At 37.8% G+C, this 25,211-nt stretch overlaps 1 protein-coding gene across 3 annotated transcripts in view; it reads right to left on the bottom strand.

Moving 5' to 3' along the window:
• The window catches only part of ksr2 (kinase suppressor of ras 2), a 136,275-nt gene that overhangs the window by 51,413 nt on the left and 59,651 nt on the right, over positions 1-25,211 (bottom strand). For all 3 annotated transcript variants that reach the window (XM_024275063.2, XM_024275062.2, XM_024275064.2), the window contains one exon: positions 15,511-15,683. In XM_024275063.2, coding sequence (XP_024130831.1) covers positions 15,511-15,683 — 173 coding nt within the window. The remainder of the gene's footprint in view (positions 1-15,510; positions 15,684-25,211) is intronic.

The following is a 25,211-nucleotide window of genomic DNA, read 5'->3' as shown; positions in this document are numbered from 1 at the left end:
GGAATAAAGAAATTAATTCATTCGTCTATTACTTCCATGCTCTTTATCCTAATTAGGAATGCAGAGGTAGCTGGAGTCCATCCCAGCTGTCTTTGGGTGGAGGCTGGCAACACCCCGGAAAGGTCGCCATCCATCACAGGGCCACGGACACGCTCCGTGTCAGCACGCCGTTCTGGTTCGCTGAGATTCATTGAAGGCAGCGGATCCCTCACTCGTCAACCTTTCTTCTGGCCACTCGCTGCGAAACACTTACACCAGTACACAAGCTATCATTTTTGTCTGGGTAATGACACTCGCCATGTCAGGCGCCACTTCCAGGCTTTTGAGCTGCTTCAGTGTGAACTGAACTCAGGAGAAGCATGTCCTGCTGCTCCAGTTTCAAATCAATAATCAGCTTATTTCTGTCGTACTGCGCCCTCGTCACATACTCAAAAACACCAGCGTTTGCACACACTTAGTACCGGGTGTAAATGAATTTCCCCCCTCCAAAAAAAAGTAAAAAAGATTACTTTAATACCAGTAACAGATTTAAACTCCACCTCCTAACTCCTGGAGGATCACTGAAAAAAATGTTTGTTTTAAAGTTTGTTTGTTGATTTGTTGTTGGTCTGAAATCCTAATTTGATTCCTTAGTTTTGTTTGTAAAGACGCTTGACTTAATTTTAAACATTAAACAGATTAAATTAACTCATCGGGCTGAAACTTCACAGCGTTAGAGGCGAATCTTTCAGACAATTGTCCTAAATGATGATTTAGAGGCCATATAAGCTTGAAGAAGACAATAAACCTCAGGATAACTTCTCTAAGTGGAAGGTAACAGAGTGTTTTCCAACTATGTAAATGTATTCATGAGATTTAGGCTGTTATAGCGGGAGATGAGTTCCTCCAGGACAGAAGTGAGGGGGACTCGATGGGTGTCTGTGTGGGAAGAGAACAGAACAACTAAATAAATAGAAAAGTGAGATTGTAGATTAACAATAATACGAAATCATGTGAGGCTATTTTCTTCGTGCATAAAGCTGGAGCCTCTTCAGATGGAATTGAACATGAGATGGAATAAATTTGATTTTTTTTTATCTGATAAATAGTGTAGAAACGTAAGGTTTTGTATTTGTATTTTAAAAAGAAAAAGCTTTATTTGTAAGCTGTAAGGTGGGGACAAATGCCTTTTAACAGTGGGATTTTCTTTTTAATAACTGTAACATTTGGAAGTGAAATCCAAATCACACAAACTTTGGTGCACCCTTTAAATAAAACTTTATCGACAAAGCCCAATAAGGAATCTTTATTGACATATTTAATCTGGGGAGAGGCAAAGTCAATTGTATTAATTATTGGAAGTCTGCTCTAATCCCCATCTGTTGACAACGATAATATCATTGCTCTGGTGCCACTCTCCATTTCCCAGTTCCTGAAACACCCTTCCTCTCCTGCTCTCCCAGTCTCTCCGGGGACTCGCTGCTGAGCCTCTGCACTCCGATGCATTGCTCAATTACACTCAATCAGCCCCATAATTTAATCCAAAGAGGAACTGACATCATCTGCTTCTCGCTGGCCTTGCTGGCAGCAGGCAGAAGACTGGACTTTCAGCAGCGGGGGTCAACTTTTTCATGAACGAACAACAAGAACATCGTCAAGTTTAGCTACAGAACTTCAACAATCTCAAAGCAAATATTTGTTGAATTAATTAACTATAAATCATTTGTGTCTGTGTACGTCACACCTCAGTCTTCTCTTTGTGTTTAAAAGAAAATTAAAACACTTCATTTTTACAGCATGAACCATAAAGCATAAATGTAAACATCCAATCGACCAAAACACTAAAGGGACTTAAAATAGCTAAATTAGCTAATTTTTTATACAAAAAAATGCAATAATAATAATAATAATAAATATTCAATATGTGAGGCACGGAGGTGGTAATATGATGGTTTGCTTGAATAGCTGGCATCATTGTTAACCCTTTAATTGTTGTCTCCGATATGCAACAAACCAAATTAGTTATAAAATTACCTAAATGTAGGATTTACTTTAAAACAAAAACATAAACGAATATCTCTTTTCATAGCTGGGGATAAATTCAGGCGTTAAGGAGATGAAAATACTTAAATAAATTAGAGCTTTAACTGGATTAAACATGAAAACATTTACTAACTGAATGAATATCTTTTAAAACAATGTCTAATTTTAGTCACAAAAACAAACCTTTGGCAGAAGAAACTTTAAGATAAGGACCTTTTAGACCGACTACACTTAAGTTATAATACAGACATTATCTTAGAAGGTAATAAGGAGCAACATTTAATCAACTCTGTAAAATAATATCCATCTAACTGAGATAGAATTAAGATGCTGTCTCTATTTTTCCCTTTGAGAATGAAACTAGAACAAAACGCATGAAAACATCTGCAACAATATTCTAAAATCAGATGACAAACTTTCTGTTTGAAAGATTTAAAGGTTGTAGTCATGTGTGATGAGTTAAAACAACTTATTTTTTTTCTTTTTTACAAGTTATCATAATATTTTAGTTTGATTCCTGCTGCACTTTAGCTCAAACTATTGACGTCTTGGTTCTGGGGAGAATAAAAAAACAATATTAAGCATCTCTGTACTTTATTTTAATGAGCCCAAACCAGATAACAATTATTTTAGTTTATAAAAATACTAGAATTTGATTTTTCCATGTCTTTTATCTAATTCTAAATGAGTAAAACATGTTCAAAGTGTTACTCAGTATTTGATTAGGTTTTACTCAAACTGATGATTACTGACTTGACTAATTACTCTGTTTCTAAGCAAAGTACTTGAGTACAAATTGGGGCTTTTTAGACAATTTCTGCCGCTGGCAAATCTGACTAAAATCTTTTTTTTTTTTTTTTTTTTTGTTGAATTTTTTGTTCTTTTTTTCAGCTTACACAGAGAAAAACGACAAAATGTGTTTAGATTCATGTACAAAGTACAAAAATATACAGTTATTTTAATGAAGTCTTAAATAAACTGTATTTACATGGTTTTAAAGCTCAATTCTGATCATTTACAAACATGTTAAATTAATAAATTAAATTAAATTAAATTAAATTAAATTAAATTAAATCAAAACTTTCTACATAATAATAAAATAAAAACTACAAATTAAAAAAAACAATTCTTTCATTAAATGTGTCATTTTTTTCTACAAAAATCACAAAAATTTAGATCAAACTTTTTTTTATTGTTTTAAAGATGAAATAAAAAAATGAAACAAATGTTTTAAATTTAAAATCCCAAAACAAAACACAGACAAAATCAAAACAAGAGAAAAAATGTTTCAAATTAAAACTTTTAACGCTAAAAACTATTTTTTAAAATAGATTTAGAATAAACATTATTAAAAAAGCAATACATTAACCACATAAACAGATGATATGATTGTCAAATTGAATTTATAGACTACTATGGTTAATATCTATGAAGGTTTTGCCTTTAGTTTTAATAACATGTTAACAACAGAGCTCCAGTGTTTATGTTCTTTGATTTACCGTAACTTTTCAACCATTAACAAGATCATTCCAGTCGATTGTGGAGGAGAAAAGCGACACCTCCGGTGTTAAAAGTTTAAACTTTTGTCAGTAAACTAGTGAATAGAGTCACATTTAAACATGATTTGTGCTATTTTAACCAAAAACTACAAATGATTGGAACATTTGAGCATTCAAAGAACAGAAACGTGTGCGTTTGTGTGTGTGCATGCGTTGGTGAAACCTCAGGGCGCCAGACGGCAGCATCATCCTACATCATCTCTGATCGGCCTCGGCCTAATTAAACTGCGGCCTTCCTCCCCCGGCCTCCTCCACTGGCCTCTTACGTGAGGAGACGTTTGTGCGAGTTCACGCTCATTTTCGTGTGGGATCAAAGGAGAAGCGCAGCGAAAATGGAGCACATGTTTCAGTCCGTGTTTGAGCTAAATGGGCTGAGGCGTCTCCGTGTTTGAAGAGACTCCGAGCGCAGAAGCCTGTTTAAAGCCAAATATAGTTTATGTTGACGTTAGACGGGATGCGTCACAGCTCCCGATTGACTGAGCATTCCTGTTTTTTTGTTTTTCTCAGAGGAGAAAGTGAAAGAAAGAAAGCAAAACAATATGCTAAACACAGCTCCAAAACTCTGATCATCTCACAGTTACTGGCAGGTTTAATCGCCCACACCTGCTCTCATCACCAGCAGAAGCATCAAGGTTGTGCAGAGAAGCCCACGCTACAGTCGAGCTGCTTGATGCAATCAACAGTCGGCATGTGACTGCCGTACAGTGTAAATATGACATTAAAGATGACCAAAAATTGTTTCAAAATTGATGCAAACAGAAACAAATGTACCAAAATAAAAGCAGTGTGTGTGGCGTGGACAGCAATATAAAATTATTTCAGTATTATTTTTATATTAGAATTCATCTGAGAGGATTTCATTTTACGGTCTTTATGTGAGAAGAAGAAAAAAGAAAGAAAAGACAAAGCCAGGATGCACAGTTGCTATGGCAACGGTTGCACGCCGCTCAGCCTTCTCCGTAGAATATCGTGCTGTCATCTTTGACAAGCGAGAACACGCACGCTTTTACAAATGACGGAGAGGCTCTGTGATAAACAAACAATGACAAAAACAGTTTTCAAAAACGAGTATCTTTAGACTGTAGTGTGTGGTGGGAGTCTTCAGTGTGCCAGTGGAGCAGAAGCAGAACAGACGACGCCTGAAGGCCTCGTGGCTCTGAAGGAACTTACTCAGTCGGGGATTTTTGAACCCGAAGTGACCAATGAGAATCGGCGGTTTCAGTGACTGGCAGAAACACGAGGAGTTTGGTTTGGGATAAAACGTGTAACTTACTCGGACAGAAATAGTGACCAACAAGGTGTAGAGTCTCACTCGAACTGCCCTTCAACATGTGGAGTAGCTGAGGATCAAATGCCAGAAAACAGTCACGAACACGAGTCTAACTAGAGCCACAAATAGAGTCCAGGATTCGTGACTTGAGTTAAAAGTGACATTTTGGAGATTTTAATTCTAAAATTTCCTCTAAAAAAACTGTTTTTGGTGTTTTTAACTTGCAAATTATTAAAATTAAGCAAAAATATTGCAATCATTCTTTATTTAAATTATTGTGAATCAGGAGCAGATGAAAGAAATACATAAAAATTCTATGTTGTCATGTAGTTTACAAAATCTTTTTGTAATAAATGAAGGAAATAGTAGAAGAACTGATTACTTTAAATGACCTAAAGTAAGAACTACACTTAAACAAATGACTATTTCCTTTGTAAAAAAAATGGAACATGTTGGATAATGACCTGAAAAGTGTTTACGTTTTGTTTGTTTTAAGTTGAAATGTAAACACAAAATGATTGATTTGTTTGCAGCATGATGTAAATATTGTGTTCCTGTTTGTATTATTGTTTTTATTATGGATTTTCATATTTGTTTTGATTGTTTGTATCAAATGAAATAATGAGAGTGGGGTAGAGATTTATAAGACTGGGTCTTCATCATACTCCTGTTCTTCTTAAGTAAATTGTATGGATTGTACATTTTAACTGAAAAGGAACAAATAAATAAATAAAAATTTAACTAACACTAAAAGTTAAAAATTCTGTTTTTTTTTTTGCTTATATATTAATTATATCTATTATGTTGCTGAGCCATCGTTCTTTTCATCACTTACTATTGCTGTTAATCTAATGAAGAACTCTGCTGTGCAGCAGAAGATAATATGAGCTCCACAGGATAGATCACACGGGTCTGTTTACTGTAATGTCAGCGGCAACTTTACAGTTTATTTGACTATTTCAGGAGATCCTCAGCCATAAATGTACTACTCTGACTAAATAAAATGTCATAAAGGCTGTTTGATGTTTGAACTTCAGTAGCAAAAACCATATTAGATTAAAAAGTGTGATTTGATTGGATAGAATCCAGACCAATCAGCAGGCTGTTTTTGGTGGCACATATGTCACAATAAACTGAAACTTAGGGGTAGGATTTAAGTTGCAGAAATATTGTTTAAGCAAATATTTTATATTTTGATTAGCAAATTATAAAGATTTTTTTTCTTAAAAATTCACATTTTCTTTGCAATTTAGGATTTTTTTTTTTTTTACTCTAAACTTTTTTTGCAATATGGTGGCACAAAAATCACTCAATCATTTTTAAGTGATTCTCTTTTAAGATTGAATTTAGTTAAGAATAAGTTGGTTTTTCATTTTGGCCACTTAGATCTACAATCTATTGTAAAAAATATTAAGCCATTTTTTAAGACTTTTAAAAGGTGAGTACTAAAACGTTACAATACTTTGCAGCATTTGGTTCCAGCAATTACTTGTCAGGAGTTTGTACCAAATGATGAATGACAGCCTCAGTCCTGATAATGCTTCACCTAAAGCTGCACACGTGTGTTCTACTGCAGTTTTAGATATTCTTATTCATCTTTGACACAGAATATAAACAGAAACCATCTCCCTCGCCCCCAAAGACCAGCTCCTCCCCTCAAGGAATCATATTCAACAAGTTTTTTCTCTTAAAAGTAATTTCAAATGAAGATGTTTGGTGAGAGTAATCACTTCCACCAAACCGCAGTCGTGATCTCGATGAGAAACGGAGCCTTTGATGAGCTCGAAAACAATCAGTGTTAGGAAAAATTGATCAGCCTGTATCTTCATTTCCAAGTGTTTATGAGCCCATCTTCAGGGTTTCATCAGCTGGACTGAGCGCTTGATGGCGGAGCTCTGGACCAGACGGGGAGTAAATTAAGTCCTAATTGCCAAATCTTTACCATCTGGACAGCAGTTTTTCTTTGGTGCTGGTCGGATGCTGAGGGGAAAAAAGCAATAACGAGCAACCTCATCACCTCCTCCCGAACAAGACCGCTTCCTAATTAAACTGCCTGCACTCAATAAGCAAGAAAACCTCAAAAAACGAAGACAAATATGTTTTCATGGCATCATAAAGCAGCAAACTGAACTTCTTTAATGCAGGACAAACTTTTACCTGGTTAACAGGTGAGTTGATCCTCTCACTATTTTTACTTAAACTGCTTTAGCCAGTCATTAAACAGATATTATTTATATGCCAATTTTCAGAGGGACTTCCATTGTGCCACCACATTTGGTTGCTAGGCGACCTGTGATGCAACTGCAAATTATCAATGCAAGGTTAAGGAGAGCGGGTGACGTCACCGGAACACATGTGGAAGTATAAAAGGGTTAGAGAGTCGTGCACAAAGCGTTTCAAGAACATTTAAGCCATTTATATCCACAAGCACACTCTTGCAGACTCCCACACTCCCCCCTCTACCACTCTCCATCTTACACATGCACACATTCGGAGCAGGTGTGCGAGTTGGTCGAGTGCCAGGGCCGCGGCTGGATCTCCAAGTGGACACAAGGCATCGACGCCAGCCGGGGCGTCTGTGTGGGCTCCGACGCCCGGAGAGGCTCACGAGCTGAGCTGCACGTGTGCGGCCGCATCCCCGAGGCCGCAGAAACATTTCAGATCGCACTAATGATGATTTATCGCAACACCTGGAGCAGGAGGGAAACTTTTGAGTTCAGTCAGGGGAGAAGAAACTCAGAAGTTCAAAGCTGCTTCTAAGATCTGGTGAAATCGATAAGAAAAATTAAGTTTTAATGGAGTCCAGAAGCACAACATTATCTGAAAAGTAAGGGTGTAACGACTCATCGACTTCATTGAAAAATCGATTTCTATTCCTCCAACCTGTCTGAGAAACACATCCTCACAACCACATGATGCTGTTTGGTTAGGAACCCCTCCACATCACTTTTGATGTTTTGGGTTCAAGTGCTGGCTGTCTGTAAAACCAAGGGTCCATAACTCTCAGTATGTGGTACCAAACGCAGATGGTCCTTGGGACGCGGCCGTTACTCTAACCTGGTACTAGTACCCTAAACCGACATCAGACGCAGTACTGGATGCGATACTGCATGGGGACCGGTCCTTGGGACGCGGCCGGTACCCTAACCCGGTACTAGTACCCTAAACCGACACCAGACGCAGTATCAGATGCAGCACCCCATGTGGACTGGTCCTTGGGACGCAGCCAGTACCATAATCCGGTACTGGTACCCTAACGCACCAGACGTGGTGCTGGATGCGGTACTGCATGTGGACTGGTAGTTGGGATGTGGACGGAACCCAAACCCGGTACTGGTACCCTAACCCGGCACCAGACACGGTACTGGATGCGAAACCGCACGTGGACTGATCAATTTATTTATTTTATTTATTTATTTATTTAGTAGGGACGGATATAAAAACAGACATACAGCAAAGCAGCAGTCCCATGCCTATATCATCATGCTTGTAGCAGGAGCTAATTTGCAGCATTTGTCCCCTGATGGGCTTTTTATACAATAAAATAATCGTGATAAGGCATAAAATGAAGTGACTGGTTACAAAATGACAAAATTGTCTAAAAACAGAGACTTGTTAAAAGGATAAATATATACGTACACACACATATACATATATGCATACATACACCTAAGCCAATGAGACACGGCCGGTACCCAAACCCAGTACTGGTACCCTAACCCAAACCCGACACCAGACACATAACTAGATGCGGCAACACACATGGACTTGTCCTAGGGACGCGGCCAGTGCCCTAACTAAGTACTGGTACCCAAACTAAGCACCAGACGCTGTACCAGATGTGGTACCAAACACAAACAGAGCCTGGGGGTAAACTGGTACCAGGTTAGGATTACGGAACGGGGACTGGGTTAGGATGGTTCTGGTTAACGCCCCAGAGGTTGGGGACCCGTGATTTAATGGGAACAACCAGCAGTTGTGGACACACCAGAATGTCCCGTTTAGATTTACACATTTGTTTATAAATACATTAATAATCTACATACATGTTTTGAAGATTTTCATATTTATCTGATACAGTCCACATAAATTGAGATTGTTAATAGTATACGGTGTTACATGGATTCTCAAACGGAGAAGCTCCAACAATTGTTCTGCTTCTCCTGGAGGGCGTTTCAGTTTGGCCACTAGGTGGCGATCGCGCTACAGCATTACACCTTATTCCAGAAGAAGAAGAAAGTATGAGCAAAAAAACTGTTTTAGACCACAAATGGTTACTTAAAAAAATTATTTTCCTAAAAGAGTTTGAAAAATTCATCCCTGTAAGTCTATAAAGATGTTTATTTGGTCAGCAACGTATGTTTAGGTTGACCGAGCGTTAGCATTAGCCGTCCTATGAGAAATCCCATTATACGTTAGCATCAAGCTAGCTGACTTTAGCAGTATGTGTTAGATCGATCTCTAAAGTAATCCCAACATCAATGATTTCATAAAAGTTAGAAACTGTTGCACCTAATGTACAAATTACACTTAAGGAAAGTTAATATGCTTGAAGTCAAATTAAAGTTGAGGGAACTCAAAGACACGTTTGAGAAAGGTGCCTGCAAACTTAGAAAAAAGTTAATTAAAAGCTTGTTTGTGTGGAGTGAGAGAGACTCTGGAGTGATTCTTCTGCACACGGCTCTCTTCTGCAGCTACACCTGCACAATTATGGGCTTCATTATAGGAAAACCTTTCCTGTGTCCCGGCATCAGCCTCTATACTTTGCAAATTAACATCTAAACAAGACTGATGCACTCTGGGAAGAAGTCCTGACAACTGATTAAGCCGAAAGTGAAGCTTTTGGCAGCCATGATTTGAGGAGGAAAAAGGAGCAAGACTTAATGAGAACACCTCATCAAATATTGAGTCTCCGAGTGTCACCGCTCCTTTGACTTCCAGTTGCACTCGGTTGCAAAGTGAAAGGTTGCAGGGAAAAAAGGAAAAATTTGATACATTACTAACAATTTGGAAGCAAACCCTGAAGCACAAACAACAAATGTGGACAAAAATGTTGGTAATAAATGACAGAAAACCAACAACGGTCACTGGAACAAAACAAAGTGGACAAGGTGGCGATTAAAGTAAAAAGGCGGCAAATGCCACCAAAGGAACATGTTAAATTAAGACGTGTCCTTTCATTAGCATCACAGGGGTCTTCAAACCGCTAATCAGTCGCACTGCCAGTTGTGATCCACACAGGTTTCTCAGGAGATTGTAAAGAAAACCCAGTGAGCAGCAGGTTCAAGGAAAAAACTGTGAGCATCGCCAAGCAGCATCATGCTATCGTGTCCAAAGCTAGATGACAAACTGAATAAACAGGAGAATAACAACGTAAACAGAGGAATCCAGATTGACAACAAACTCCAAGCTCAAAGTTCATCAATCGTTTCACAAACTTCTTTGGTTGTTAGAGTCAAAAAAAGATGCTACTGGTGACCTCAAAGCTTCTGGGACATTATCCTCCTGAAGAATGAGGCAAAACTGGAACTTTTATCAGCAATAGCTACAAAAAATGACATCGAAACAGGAAAAGTAGACTGTTACTAGGGAGAATTTCCCTGGTGTCCATGGCAGATATCAAATCCTGTCCACTTTTGTCATAGGAATGAATCTCAGTTTGGGGTCATCTGGACCCTAAAAGATAACACAAGGGTTATAGGGACAGAACATAAAAACATGTAGATTACATCTATCTAGCAGCTCATTGAAGGGGATTCTATTCATTAAAACTCAAGTTTTCCCCTCTTGATTCGGTATCTTTGAGCGAGCAGCTTCCCCGCTCACGGAGAGAAAGACACCTGTAATGAAAACACCTGTCAGAAAAACGAAAAAAGAAGAGATCACACATGAAAACCAGTGCCTTTGGATTTCCAAGCAGTGGTTTGGATGATAATCACTTAAAGAGTGTACCAATCATCAACCGGGACTGTGTGCAGTTACCTTAAAAAATGTAACTCCTCTATTGTTTTAGACATCCAGGTGAATTGAGATCTTTTCTAAAAGCTGCCATGTTGATGTGATTATGTGTTAAGATTAAATATATGTTGCTGACTGACATTTAGATCATTGTTGTGCTTCAGAATTAGAAAATGGACTGGACAGCTTTCACGTTTGGACCAGTACTGATGTATATGGTACTATCTGTACTTTTTCAGTGCTTAGATTCGGACATTTGGTGACATCAGTTTTGTTGTACAATTATGACTGAATAACAAATTGTTTCAACAATTGTGGGTGGTCTCATAAGAATGTGGGCAGAGCTTCAATCTAAATGTCAAAAGTGAAGCAAGCAAATGCTAGTCCCTTCAAAAAAAGTTTGAAAGAAGAGTTTTTTTTGGTTGTTTGTTTGAAGCATTGGTTTGAGCCCCATTTAGGCACCAGAATCGTCTCAGAAAAATCAGTTTGGCACTGGAACAAGCCAAAAACCAAATAGTAGCAATCTCTAGTAGAGGTCAGACACTTCATTCAGGATTTTCAGAAAAAAGGTACACATTTGTGAATCATTTGTCTAATTCCTGAAGCTTAAAAACCAACCAGCATCATGACTGTCAGGAGTCAGAGCTCCCTCCAGAGAATGAACACACTACATCTCTCAGCACTCCCCGGATGCCGCTCAGCTGACTCTCATTTGCCAATCAACCACAGGATCCTTAACCACTGCTCAGAGCCTCACTCAGTGCGAAGTATCGTTTGTGCCTCTCAGCCTGCATACCGAGCATTTCATCCTGACCTGATCTGTTCGCCTGGCCCTGCTTTGTCTTTGATTTTGTTTGCCGCCTGCCCCGACCCTTGCCTGGACCATCACTGTGCTTGCTCTCTGATGCTCTAATGCATGGTTTTGATTTAGTTTTTTGGACTTTTAGCTGTGCTTGACTCCTGTCTGCCTGTCTGAGCTAATAAAACCTGATACAAGTAGAACCAGCCGTCTGGCCATTTGTGACAATGGCACTACCACCACCGTTTTTCTGGTGTTTTTTTTTCCAGAAGGCAGATGTTACTGGTACATATTTATGTACGACCAAGCACAAAAACAGATAGAAATTCATGTTGGTCACACCTAATACTTGCGGCCAACTTTTAACCCCAAGTATAACTAACCCTTTGGCCACGGCCGTAATTACGTCAGAATAGCCACTTTCTTTCTATGTTTGTAATTGTAATTTATGATGAAGTATTAAGGCTGAACAAAGGTAATATTACAAGATTTAGAATAGTAAATTTACAACTTTTACTAGATTACATCTTTCAACTTCAAGCACTGCTCTGATAAACAGACAACTTTGGTGTTTTTTCTTGATTTATTACTTTTCTCTCCTAAATGTATGACTTTTAAAGTCATACATTTAGGACTTTAAAACACGTAGATTTATAGAATAAATTTTATAAATGTAGCCTACGTCTTTTTAAGTCATAAATGTATGATTTTCTTCTCGTAATTTAACAGTCATGCCTTTTTCTTGTAAATTTATGAAATTTAAAAGTACTAAATTTTAAAATCTGTTTGTAAACTGGCCCTAGTTAAACAAAATCCAAATGTCCAGGAAGTTTTTTTTTTCAATCTTATCCGCTAACAGAAAGTCAAAAAATTTGGGGGATCATCCAGGTGTTTCTTTATGACACAAGTCTTTGTGTTCCTTTTGTCACCACTGTCTTTCTCCTTGAACTCACTGAACATTCAAGTATCTGTCATTCAGTTTGAAAATGAAATTCCTGCAAAACATCTGTCGCAGTGAATTTTCCCACAATGAAACAGAAAAGTCCTGCGTCTGTGCTGCAGGCTTCATCTGTCAGCAGTGACAGAAAAACACAATGATCCACGCAGCGACTGTCCCAAACAGTAATCTGCTGCTCGCTCCACTGTAAGCTGGATAATGCTCTTTCATACAGAGTTGTGGATGAGTGACTTCAAGCGCAGCCAAGGAGCTGTCAGACAGACTCACTCTCACCGCAGCGAGTCTAACCAAGCATGTGTGCGGCCTTTGAGGAGCAAATCACTCAGGACTGGATTGCGAATCTGCCACGTGAGCGTGATTCATCGAGAAGTCAAAATCCATCAGAACATCTGCAGACATGAACGCAACATCTTTCCCCCCCAAAACGAGTGAGGATGTGCCGCCTGAAGTGTGATCGTATCATGTCAGCAGACGAGCACCACATCCTGGAGTGTGAGGATGTCGGCGCGGCGTTGACTCATCTTCGACAGACAGCGTGTGGTCTCTGTCGGCCCGGCGGTCTCGCGGATCTTCTCTATATCTTCTTTCATCCGACGGGAAGGATGAGAGTTAATGCCGATAGCTGAAGGGCCCCGATCCTAAACATAGTCGTGGACGGATGTTTATCCTGGCTGACCGGGTGAACGCCGGCGAGCAGAGTCACGCAAGCGTTTACACACAAACACGCTTTGCTAAAATAAGAACCTCAGAAAGGTTCTGTTTGTCTTTACTCATCATGTGGTGAGTGATCAGCTGTTTCATCCTTTGTTCCTGTTCAGAAATCACGTCTTCTACCATTTTTAGAGCTTTGACGGCTCAAGCTAAGTTAATATGAGCAAAGAAAGCTCATAAAATGTCTCTTTCAGCTTCACTTCTGCATTTACCTCTATAGTTCCTTGTTTTTATCTCTGAATTAGTGTTATATCTACTTACATAGTCATGTGATTTATTGTTACCTGTGGATTCCTAAGAACCTGAATTTATGTAGGATAAATATAAATATCTGATCTCAAGTTACAAACCAGATGATAATAATACATGTGAAGGAAATGATATAGTCAAGCTGGGGCGGAATTATATAAGTTCACTTCCTCCCACTCCCTTTTATTGTCTAGTTATCCTGTGTTTGACATGTCTTATGGATGTAAACTTCTGTTGATTGATTGTATTGCACATAAATTATATTTTTTTGCTTTCTTGATTACTTGAAACAAACCATTTTATAATCTAATCTAATCCACTCTAATCTGACCCAAGATCCAACTAAATAATAGCTGTAAAATGTAAGATTTCAGTTCCATCATTGACGCTTTAATGCTTTTTTCTTGGGATGGACAGTATATTGGTGCCAGTATCAGACGATATTTGCATAGTTTGTGGTTTTCTGTATTGAAACAATATCAAAAATTCCACTAATATATATACCCCCGATGTTTGTCATTCACTTTGACCGGTAGTTGCAGCAAGAGACGCTTGTTTGGACAGTTTTTGGTGATGTGGAGGTTTTTGCAGGAACTCTGCGTTGGTTTTTTTTTCACCAGGTCTCTCCAACCTTTAACACCAAGAGACATTTGATCCAGTCTTTAGACAAGAACCCAGCGAGAGCCACTAAATCCCACTTAATCTTTTAGAAAATACACTTTATTTATTTTAATGTGTCTGTTTAGTTATTCCTTTAGAAAATGTAGCGTTTAAATATTTGCAATAACTGAATTAAAAAAGTGTGATATTTTCCTATAAATAACAACTTTAACATTTTTACTTGACAGCAGCACGTACAAATTCCTTTCAAAATAAAATACACTGTGTCAAATGAGGTCCTCCTGCTGCAGCAGATTTTGAATTAAAAATTCAAGAAAACCAAATCAAACATTAACTTTTTTTTTAATTATGACAATAACTAGATACTAGGGTGCAGCATATCTTAGGATGTGCTAAACTTAACAAACTAATCTAATGTTTATGATAATCGTTATCAGTTTTCTTAAAGCCAAATAGCCAAAATGGAGGGCTAACAGGGTCGCATGTGGCTCCAGAGCCTATGGTGCTGTTCTAAACATTTAAATATTGGTATCGGCTATTGGTTGCAGTTCCAGGGGAAATATTGGTTGTCGACATCGGTCCATATAGTGACCCATCCCTGCTTTTCTCTTCATCATTAGAGCTCAGAATATTTCTGGTTTCTACAAAACAACAAAAAATGTTTTTATTCTATTTCTTTAATCAAGAAAAGTGAAACCAAAGCAGCTCCTTCAGTTGGCTCTGACAACCACAATTATCCAGGTTCTACTCATTGAAGTGAAGTTTCTTTTTAAACTTTGGAAAAACGAACAGAAAACAAGAAACAAAAGGTACAAAACTTGTGACCTCAACAGCTGCTTTGACAGCTGAAAGATGATTTTTCTTCCTTTCATTTCAAAAATCAAACATAACGTTGCAGTTGCATGCACATCTCCTATGCAACATTAGGTTTTTATAGGAAAGTAGCAGAAAGCAGCTTTCCACCTTAACTTTACTCCTTTGATTGCTTTTTTTCTGCCGTTGGCTTTGCTTCATGAATATATTGAGATGGAAGGAGTGATTATTCCATGTGGCGCCTCTGCCAGCAGATATGCATGCCTGCGCCAAACATACCAGTCAGTTGTCTCTGTAAACAGGAGTGAAGGCCATGCATCACTCCTTTTTCCACTGACAACACTTCCATTACCGTCTATTTCCACCCCTCGTCTCCTCCACCTAATGGCTTCTGCAGGTCGCCTATAATGCGTTCGCCAATAGGGCCGCCGGTGTGCAGCAGCACGCCACCTCCAGCCATTACAGCAAAGCATTCACAGACGTTGCTCCAAAGGAGATCCGGGTTTGAAACCGGCCACCAGTTTGTTCATTGTTTTTGCACGCCACTTACTTGCAGAGGGTGTTTCAGCGTGGACGGGAGGCGTGGAAGGGATGAACGAGGGGAAGAAGAAGGATCTCAGAGAGCGTTCGGTGTGGAGGGGCGAGCGCTGCGTGGGCAGATTCTCACAGCTGCCCACGCTGCTGTGGATCTTAAGGTTCAAGGGCTTCGTCTTCTTCTTGGCTCTGAGAAAGAAGGAAAAAAACAAGATAGAAATCATAAACAGTTGTTCGTAGAATTTGATGCACTTGAGCAAAAGCACTTTCAGTACTTTTAGTGCACTTTTTTTATTTTTATTTATTTATTTTTGGTAAACTCTCTCTGCTTCTGCCAGTAACGTTATTATTCTCCCCACCTACACACAGAGCAAACAGCACAGCCCAATGCAACAAGTGCACTTTCTTGGAGGGAAATTAAACCCACAGTGGAGAGAAAAACAAGCAGAGAAAAACACATCAAAGAAAATGGAAGTTTAAATTAATTTCTAACAAATCCCGTGTTTTTTTTCAACCGCCAACACAAAAAATTCTAATTTACAGCTTCATTCCTGTATTTTTTTTATGATACCACCCTTAGAAACTGTTTAAAAAAATAATGCTGAAAGACTTTCACAAAAACACACATCGTACGACTGTAAAGAAACGGAGTCTCGGACACGCTGGAGTCTGAAAGGGTCATGAAGACATTTCTGCAGCTGCGAGGTTCTAAAGAACCACAGAGATCCATCATGCACACGTGGAGAAAAATGCAGAGAACTTTCAGAACGAACAACCAAAATGAGTCTAGGAAAAAAGCCGGAAATGATGGCAAGACGTGCAGTCGGTTCAGGTCAGAGTTCATGATTTAACGAGGATCCATGAAAGAGGAAAACAGTGTTTTTGCTGTTTTCAAAGTCAAAAATTGAATTTCTGAGTTTTTCCTTTTTTAAATCATTGTAAATCAGGAGCAGGTGAAAAAAAGCCATTTGATAACGCTTATTTTTGACGTTGGATGGTTCTACTCCAAGCCTCGGCAATGAAAGGGGGCGGGGTTGCTCCGCACCAACAGTCCCTCCCACAAGTCAGAGGGGAATTTCTGATGAACTCCAGCACATCTGGATTTTCCCACAATCTGGCTTAAAAAAACTCAAATTGCTCAATTTAAGACATATTTATGAGACATCCGGGCGCCTTTTAATAGACATAAATGCTTCACAACACAGATTATCCTCAATAAGTATCTCAGACAGTGTTCGACATTGAACACAGTTGTCTAGTAGACCACGACACAAAGATCTCTACCGACATAAACAGCATCATAAAGGTCGACTTCAAATGATAAGAGAAAAAAAAAATTGTAATAGCAGTTAAACAATAAGCTGTGTTTACAGAACTCCTGGATCACGTCTGAACAACTTTAATAGAAAAATATCGGATTTGTTAATGTAAATGTTAAGAATCTGTTTGTTTGTGGTGATTTTGACAGATTTGTTGAAGTTCTGCGATCACACTAAATATGTTGAGTTTTTTTAACTAATATTTAAGTTTCCTTTAATAAATAAACCAAGTAGAATAAGACATAAAAGTGTCACCATGTGTATGAATGTGTATATATGAATATGTGTTTTTATGTTTCGTAAATACTTTTTTTGCAAATTTGTCAACTTGATGTTAGTTTTGTTTCGATGTAAAGGATGTACTTTGATAAACACGATGCTTCAGCCCATTCCTTTTTGGTTGAAATGTAAACAAACAACTTCAAATGAAACTTCAAAGAATTCATAATGTATTTCTGTACCTTATTAGCAGTCTTTTCCACTTATTACACTAGTTTTTGTAACTGTAATAATAATGAACTACAATTAGGTACATAAAAACTAAAGAAATACAAACAATTAAACGTATTTTCAGAGTATAAGTTGCAGTTTTTTAAAAAAGCCAGCGGTGCGACTTATACTCAGGAGCAACTTATTTGTGTGTTGTTTTTTCTTTTTATTTTGACATCAAAAAGGTTACTGTGTATATTTGTTATTTTCCCAGTAAACACCGTCTGTCTTTTAGCGGTTGCTTCTGCTAACAACCGCTAGAGGGCGCTGTATCCGAAGTATTTGCAAAGAGTGGCAGAAGAAGTGTCATCTGAAACAAACATGGAAGAGAATCTGATTGTTTTACTCTTAAACATTGATATTTTCTTATACAGCTCAAAAGATTAGTATTATCATATTTATTTATTTTTAAACTATGGTGGGTTTGGCAGATTTGTTCTGAAATGTCACAACTTTCTCCCAAATGTGCGACTTATACATGGTTTTCTTCTTCTTGATTAGACATTTTATGCTCTTGCAACATATACTCTGGAAAATATGATACTTAGAACCAGGAAAAAATACTTATTATTGGGCTGTATAATGTTTATTTGAAGTAATTTTATCTAACAGTTAAATTTTTCGCTTATTTTACCCTTTATATATACATTTTGAAAATTCTTTACAGAATTTCTATTATTATAAGATTTCTTGTCAAGTAATAATTACTTTCTAGTGATTCTACTCACTACTTTCCAGTAATTTTCTTGTTTGGTTTAGTCTTCTTTTCTTATTTTTAGCCTACCTCTGTCTTTTAGCAGTGATACACAAACACAGCAGCTTTCTATCCTCAGAATCATTAAATATTAATAAAACGAAGGCTTTGAAACCACCGAATCGATGGGATCTTAGACGGTCATTCTGAGTTCAGACTATTTTGATAAATATTTCTCTGCAAATATCAGAAAAACTCAGTTTTGACACAAACTTCATAGCTCTCAAAGTAATCAGCCTCTAGGTAAAAAGAAAGTGTTTTATTTACTGAAATGTCATTTTCACTTCTGATTTGAATACTTTGTGTGAGACAAACACAAAAAAGATTGATGTATTAGGTTTTTTGTAATACTAAATAAAGCCAACAAGTTTACTTTAAATGTAAGAGACTTTTTCAGTAAAGTTTATGTTGATTTTTTAAACATACTTATACCATTTTGACGTATTTGAACGGTGACACCCCTTCAGTTTATTACCAAAGCTAATGTCATCGCTCGCTCAACTATTTTCTGTCTTTCAGGCTCCAAATAAGCGGCGCGGAGGATCCAGAGGCCGCGTGTACAAAGCGAGATTAGTGGATTATCCGCCCGCCTTCGGTATTTACTCAGGTTTTCCTGCAGCTCCGAGCTGACAAAGTTTTAAGAGGGGCAGGTTGTCATGGTAACCAGCACTGCACAGACCACCTGTTCCAGAAAGGTTAACTTCACAGAATCAGATCTAACCTGCAGACCTAAAAAAAAACAAAAAACAGTTTCTGCAGATTTCTGTTTTATATTATCTCAGAATAACATGGGGTGACATTGAGGGGGATAATTGGAAATGAACAGTATAACCTTCGCCGTCCTTCATGAACAAAATAATTCACACTGTTAATTAGCTCTCAGTTATTATATATGCTAATTTTTAATCGCATTTTTCTCTTTTCTAACGAGGTTGACGCTCACAGAGAACCCTTCTTATCGTGAGTCATAAAAAGGTAAATTGACTCATCCTGAACTAAACACATTTAGGCGCGCCATTCCATTATTCCATCTTTTAAATTAACTCCTTTATTTCACACTTTCCCGCTAAAGCTGATCATCCAAGGAAAGGAAACCAAATCGCTGAGTCTTCCTCTTTCTGGTGAAACTTCTGTAAACTCTCCTCTGGTTGGTAGTCTTCAAATCTGAAGTGAAATATTGTTTTTGTTTGATGAACAAGTTCTCCTCTTCATCGCCACAGTCACAGCGTTCGCTGAGCAATCAGGTGAGCCGGTTTTCCTGGTTTCGCTCTCATGTTTTATTGTTGTTTGTCATTCTGACACAATGATAAACTGTATTTTCATGAACAACCACATGGATTTGGCAGAGCAGGAAATCCAAAAACACACAACTGTTGAAGCACACGGCAGAACAAATGATCGGAAATGACAGAACTGAAGTATTTCATCAAAGGAATTTAATAAACAGGAATGAACAAAACCGCAAAAACAAGTGAAACGTGAATGATCGTTTTCTTGTTTTTATTAAAAAACAAAAGCTGTGGCAGAGAAAAGCTATGTTCAAAAAAAAACTTCCATCTTTGTAATTTCAAAATAAGAACAATGTTTTTTTTTATAGTTATTTCACTCCAAATTGGCCTTTTTCTTTAGTTCAGAACCATAGTGAAAATAAATGTGCCTGATCATAAATATTCTACTGACCAGTAGAGCTGCCTCGATTAGTCGACGACTAATTAACTATTAAACTAGTCAACGACTAATTTAATAGTTGATTAGTTGTTACTTTATATTATATGGAGTCAAAATGTAGTAAAGTTGAAAGTTATAATGGCATTCTGATTGATTTTTGGTCTTTTTTGGCATTTATCAAGATTTTTTAGGCTAAATGGATTATAGCTAGTCACCTACATGCTAACTATTTCGGCTAATTTGGGATTTTTTCAGTTTTTAGGCTATTTTGGAGTTAAACTAATATTTCAGCTGCATGCTAGCTGTTTTGGCTAACTTAGACTTTTTTCAGTTTTTAGGCTAATTTCGCATTTAACTAATATTTTAGCTAGCTATCAGCTTCAGTGTTTTCAGCTATTAGCTTTAGCGATTTCAGCTTTCAATTTCAGCTATCAGCACTAGCATCTTCAGCGGCCAAATTCAGCTTACATGATTCACACTAGCACTATCACAGGTAATGCTACTTATCTCTTTTTAGTCAGTTTAAAGCTAATGATGGTTAAGATGTGTCATTTACATCCAGTTTGCACATGACCCAATTAGTCGACTATTGGAAAAAATAACCTGTGATTAGTCTAAAAACTAATAAAATAATCTTTTGTGGCAGCACTACTGACCACCAGACAATAAAAAATATCCAGGCAATTCTTTTAAAAAAATCTATCTAAAAACTATAATTCTCAAAGCTCATCGCTTCACATCTCATATCATTGTAATCATGATAGAAATTGTTATATGGGATTAAGTATACTTAACTATAATATTTTAGACCAAATTGCATTTTAACCCTTTAACACCTGAGGAGTCACCAGTGACGCTCAAACACAAAATATATTACATATTGTAACCTATTGTAGCGCCACTTTTCTCCTTCAGAATCTACTGGAATGACGTTGGTCGTGTAAATGGTTGAAAAGTTACAGCTAATCAAAGAACAGAAACACAGGAGCTCCGGTGTTAAAGGGTTAATTGAAGGCTAACTCTGACGCTACGATCACACCGCTATCGGAAAGTTGTGTTTAAGCGACTATTTCCAATGGAAGTGCGTTCAAAACTCATGTTCGTCCATCACTACACACATTTTTAAGACACTATTTAGGCTCTACTTACAAAACGTGTCCATTGAACATGTTGTAATTTGAATTATTTGCGGTTAAATTCCCTTTTCTCAGCTTCAGATTCCACTGGAATTGTGTTAATTGTGTAGAACGTGTGTTATTTAGCTGTCTCCGGAAAGGGTTAACAATTGTAAATAATGTAAATAATAAGTAAATAATTTTCTTCTTTTTGAGTGACTTCTGTTAGAAGTTGTACGCTTATTTAAAAAAACAAAACCTGAATTGAAAGAGTCAGGATTTGGGGGCGGAGCTTCTTTCTAAGAGGGTGTGATCAAAGGGGAACTGCTGAAGTGGGGCTGCAGGCTTCCCTCAGTGCTGAGTGTGGAGGAACTAAAGCGAATAAAAGACCTAAATAGCTTTTTTAAAATGTGCCAAAAACACAGCCCAATTTCTATCTGCGAATGATGTGTCGTGTTTCCATCAAACCAACTTTTCAAATCGTCTGATTCCTCCTGACGCTCGACAAGTCATCCCCCCCACTCCTTCTGTCTTTCATGTTTTACTTGAAATTTCTTTCCCTGAACTTTTCATATGCTGAGTGGGAAAGTCAAAAGGCTGAAAGTCCCCTCTCCGACCCCCGCTCCGCCCGCCTTCGCCGACGGGCGTTTTTCAAAGCCAAAAGTGGGAATCCTCTCCGTTCTCCCTGCATTCAATTTCAATGTTCCCTCACTTCACATCTACCACATCATTCAAGGGGAGGATAAAGGCACGCATGCAGCAAGATGAATGCTTTAATTTAGATTCAAATTGCATAAAGTGGGCTAATCGGAATTGCTGACAAAAGCCGTATGACGAAGAAGCAATAACCTGCAGGCAGCTTCCTCATTGCAGGAGATGGGAGGGAAGCGCTGGTTCACAGGTCTAATTGCCCCACTCCGTGAAGGGAGTAAAAGACTGACATTGGAGGAATCCTGCGGGATTTAACCACCGTCACTTTGCATAAGTCAAACCGTAAAACTTTTTTTTTTCTTTATGCACTTTTAAAAGTCAGTTTTTGTTGGGCGAAGCCAGACTCCTACAGCGTGAAGAGTGCTTTGTCAGTAAGCAATGATATTTTTGATGAATGGGTTCTCGTTCACGCGATTGTTTCCGGTTTTGCTCCATTTTTCATTCCTCGCCGGTTTTCTGGCACGCTGCATCTGCATTTCTTAGTGGCGTCTTGTTAGTTTATAGGATGAGGGCATCACTCTCTCACACATGGATGTCAAAATCTGATGGTGCAATCTATCCTGAGAACACAACAAAAGGTTAGTCTGCGTTTACTGAGATCTCAGATTTAACTCCAGATCAAAGAAAGTCGGTTTTATCTGCTGAAAACTTGGTTCTTAACATTTAGACACAATGAGTGAAAGTTATGAGTGAAAGGTAACTGCATCTCTTAAATCATAATCAAGACCTAAGAAATTATTTGGTTTTGATCAGTTATACTTTTAAATATTGGCCTAAAGATCCTCTTGTGCAGTGTTCACACCATCAAATTTGCTGCTTGAAGGTTGTCTAAAAATGTGTTGGTAAACTTGCGGAGTGTGGGAGGAGCTACAGTCAAAACTTAAGCCTCAACGCCTCTATTCTGTATTATTTATTATATTTAGTTCTCTGTGCTTCTGTTTGGTGCAGTACGATTCGCGTGTTGTTTCTCTTTCCCATTCCCCTCCAAGTGAGAGACTTTAGGTTCCATGTGGACCATCTGTGCTCCTGCTCTTGGCCGTGGACCCCGCCTCTGGCTCCTCTTGGCTGTGGATCTCACCCCCTCCAGTCCCCCAGTCCCATCTGGCTGAACTCTACTCAAATACGTAGCTGTAGAGTTAGATGAGCTAATTTTCTTAAACAGTTCTGGTAAATCACCTGTCCTTCATGTGAGCATTCCTGAAACTTCTTCTTTTTTCCTAAATTAGTTTTTTTTTTTTTTTTTTTTAGGACTTTTTCCTTACTGGAAAGGATGGTCTAAGGTCAGGGATAACCAGTTTTATTTAGTCTGTTTAGTTTAGCAATCATCTATTGTTTATATTTTATGACTAACCTTCTGTACATGACATGCCCACTGAGGCATTTTTTTTTATATATATTGGTCTATATAAATAAAATTGAAATTAATTGAATCGCTTATGGAGTGATTTTGGTGCCATTATTCCAAGCGCAATACTCATTGTTTTGTTGCTAAAAACGTGAAATTTTGTGTGCACAAAAAATTATTTTGCACTTGAAACTAAAAAATTAAAATAAAAATAAAACATTTCAGAGAAATTCTCTCTTCTGCATTAGAAACAGAGCAGGGCATCACATAAAAAATGTGCCACAAAAATCAACCAATCACAAACATGGATAGGAAGGTTGATGCTGATTGGTCAAATTCTCCCATGCAGCTCATAAAATTGATGGCCCAATTGGATGAATTTCTGACCAATCAGCATCAGTCTTCATATCTATGTTCTGCTCTGTTTAGAGCACAGAAGAGAGAGAATTGTTTTGATTGCACACATTTTTGAGAGCTCTTTTCTTTTTCTTTTTTGAACAACCAAAATGTTTTTTAGTTTTACACTCAAAGCAGTGAGTGTTGCACAAAAGTCACTCCATACATTGCTGCATGGAAGCTGTATATACAGTCAATGTGGTGAAGACAGATGATTGATGTATTTTGAAGACCTCTACAAAGACATGGGTAATTGGTAACCCACATGCTACTGTTTTTGGCCGTGGACCTCGCCTCTGGCTCCTCTCGTGACCTATTTTAAAGGCCCAGTAAGTTAATTTTCTGCTATCAAGAATTTTTGATGAATTTTCTGATGGTCTTTTTAGCTGCTTGGTTCCTCACAACTTTTTCCTAAACGGGAAGAGCAGATTGAACGGAGAAATCTGATTAAATCTGACATGTTTTGTTCACTTTTTTGTTCAAATGTTTTTCCAGTAAATAAATAAAATATTAATTTAATGGCCAATCTTAAACTGAAAGCATGATTGTAATAAAGAAAAACTGAACCTTTAAGAGAAAAATCTGATGATTTTCCATTAACGTTTGTCATTTCCTGACTTTTTGTTTGTTTTTCTTTACTTGCTATTTTTAAAACTTTAAATCTATACTTCAGAAAAATGAATAATAAATAAATGAGTGTTGAAAAACAGAATCTGACATTTATCCACCCACTCCCCCCTCATCCACTTCTCCAAAAACTCTCAGACACCAATTACAGAAACACCTCCGAGTAAAAGTTTCATCCGATCGAGGACAGAGGTGACGTTCCCAGTCTCTAATGCTCTGCAAGATTTGAAAAAAAAAAGTCGAGTTATGAATTTTGAAAAATTAAGCTGCCAAGCAGCTGACAGTTCTACTGTAAAAACTCATTTGGGCTCTTTATAATTAACACCTGTCCGTCTAGTCAGGTGAAACACTTGCAGGAATCTTTTTTTTCCAGAAATATCTACAGAGAAGTCTGCAGAGACTTGCAGAGCCCCTGTTGCTTTTTTATGCAAATGTAGCTGTGAAACAATATACCTGGCAGCCACTGTGATGTGCTTCTGTAATAAAGTTAAAAAATGAAATAAAATAAAAAAATAAATAAAAAACTGGCTCGAATAATGATTACAACTGAGAATTACTGGGAGCCCTTTGAGCACTTTGATCGGAAGCAGGAGCTCCGGCTTTCAGGATCCCTTCTGCGCTGAATGAGAGCTGGCAGGAAGGGTTTTATTTGTCAGGTCCTGAGGCAGCTTTATTAAGCAAATGTCAAAGCCGACTTTGGGGGAATTCGAAGTGCATCATGCAAACCCTCAATTCGCACCACATTTTTTCAAAAGAAGTGGAGAATATTTACAAATGAACTCATTTTAATGGCTTTAAATCAAAGAAACATATTTATACAGACTGATGGATCTTCTACTCCTTTGAGGACGAAGCCAGAACACTTTGGAATCACAAAAACTGCTAAAAATATTTTTAAAAATGGGACAAAATAAAGTTAAATAACATCTTTAGGCTTTGCACAACTTGGAAGAGAAAACAAAGGTGTTTAGAAATAAGTTCAGGCTCACTTGCCTTCAGCACCCACGCACGGTTATTTAAAGAAAAGAGAGAAATTATAATTTCAGCAGCTTTCATGTCCCTCTGAGTAAAGTAGTTTTTAAAATCTTGAGAAAATGAACTTTTGCTGTAAAATCGGAGTAAACGTTTGCAGTAACAAGCCCCGCCCCCTGCTGTTCTGTTATTGCAGACTCCAATATCAAATGAAACTGCGTGTTAATTCAAGTGCCCATGGACTCGGAGGGTTGTCCGTATCTATAATTGCTTGTGATATCATAACCGCATCAGCTTCTCACCTGTTGAGGCGGCTGCATT

This window comes from Oryzias melastigma, linkage group LG9 (genome assembly GCF_002922805.2).
Source record: "Oryzias melastigma strain HK-1 linkage group LG9, ASM292280v2, whole genome shotgun sequence".
NCBI lineage: Eukaryota > Metazoa > Chordata > Actinopteri > Beloniformes > Adrianichthyidae > Oryzias > Oryzias melastigma.
Note: the sequence above shows the minus strand (reverse complement) of the source record. Positions and strands in the feature narration are given on the sequence as shown.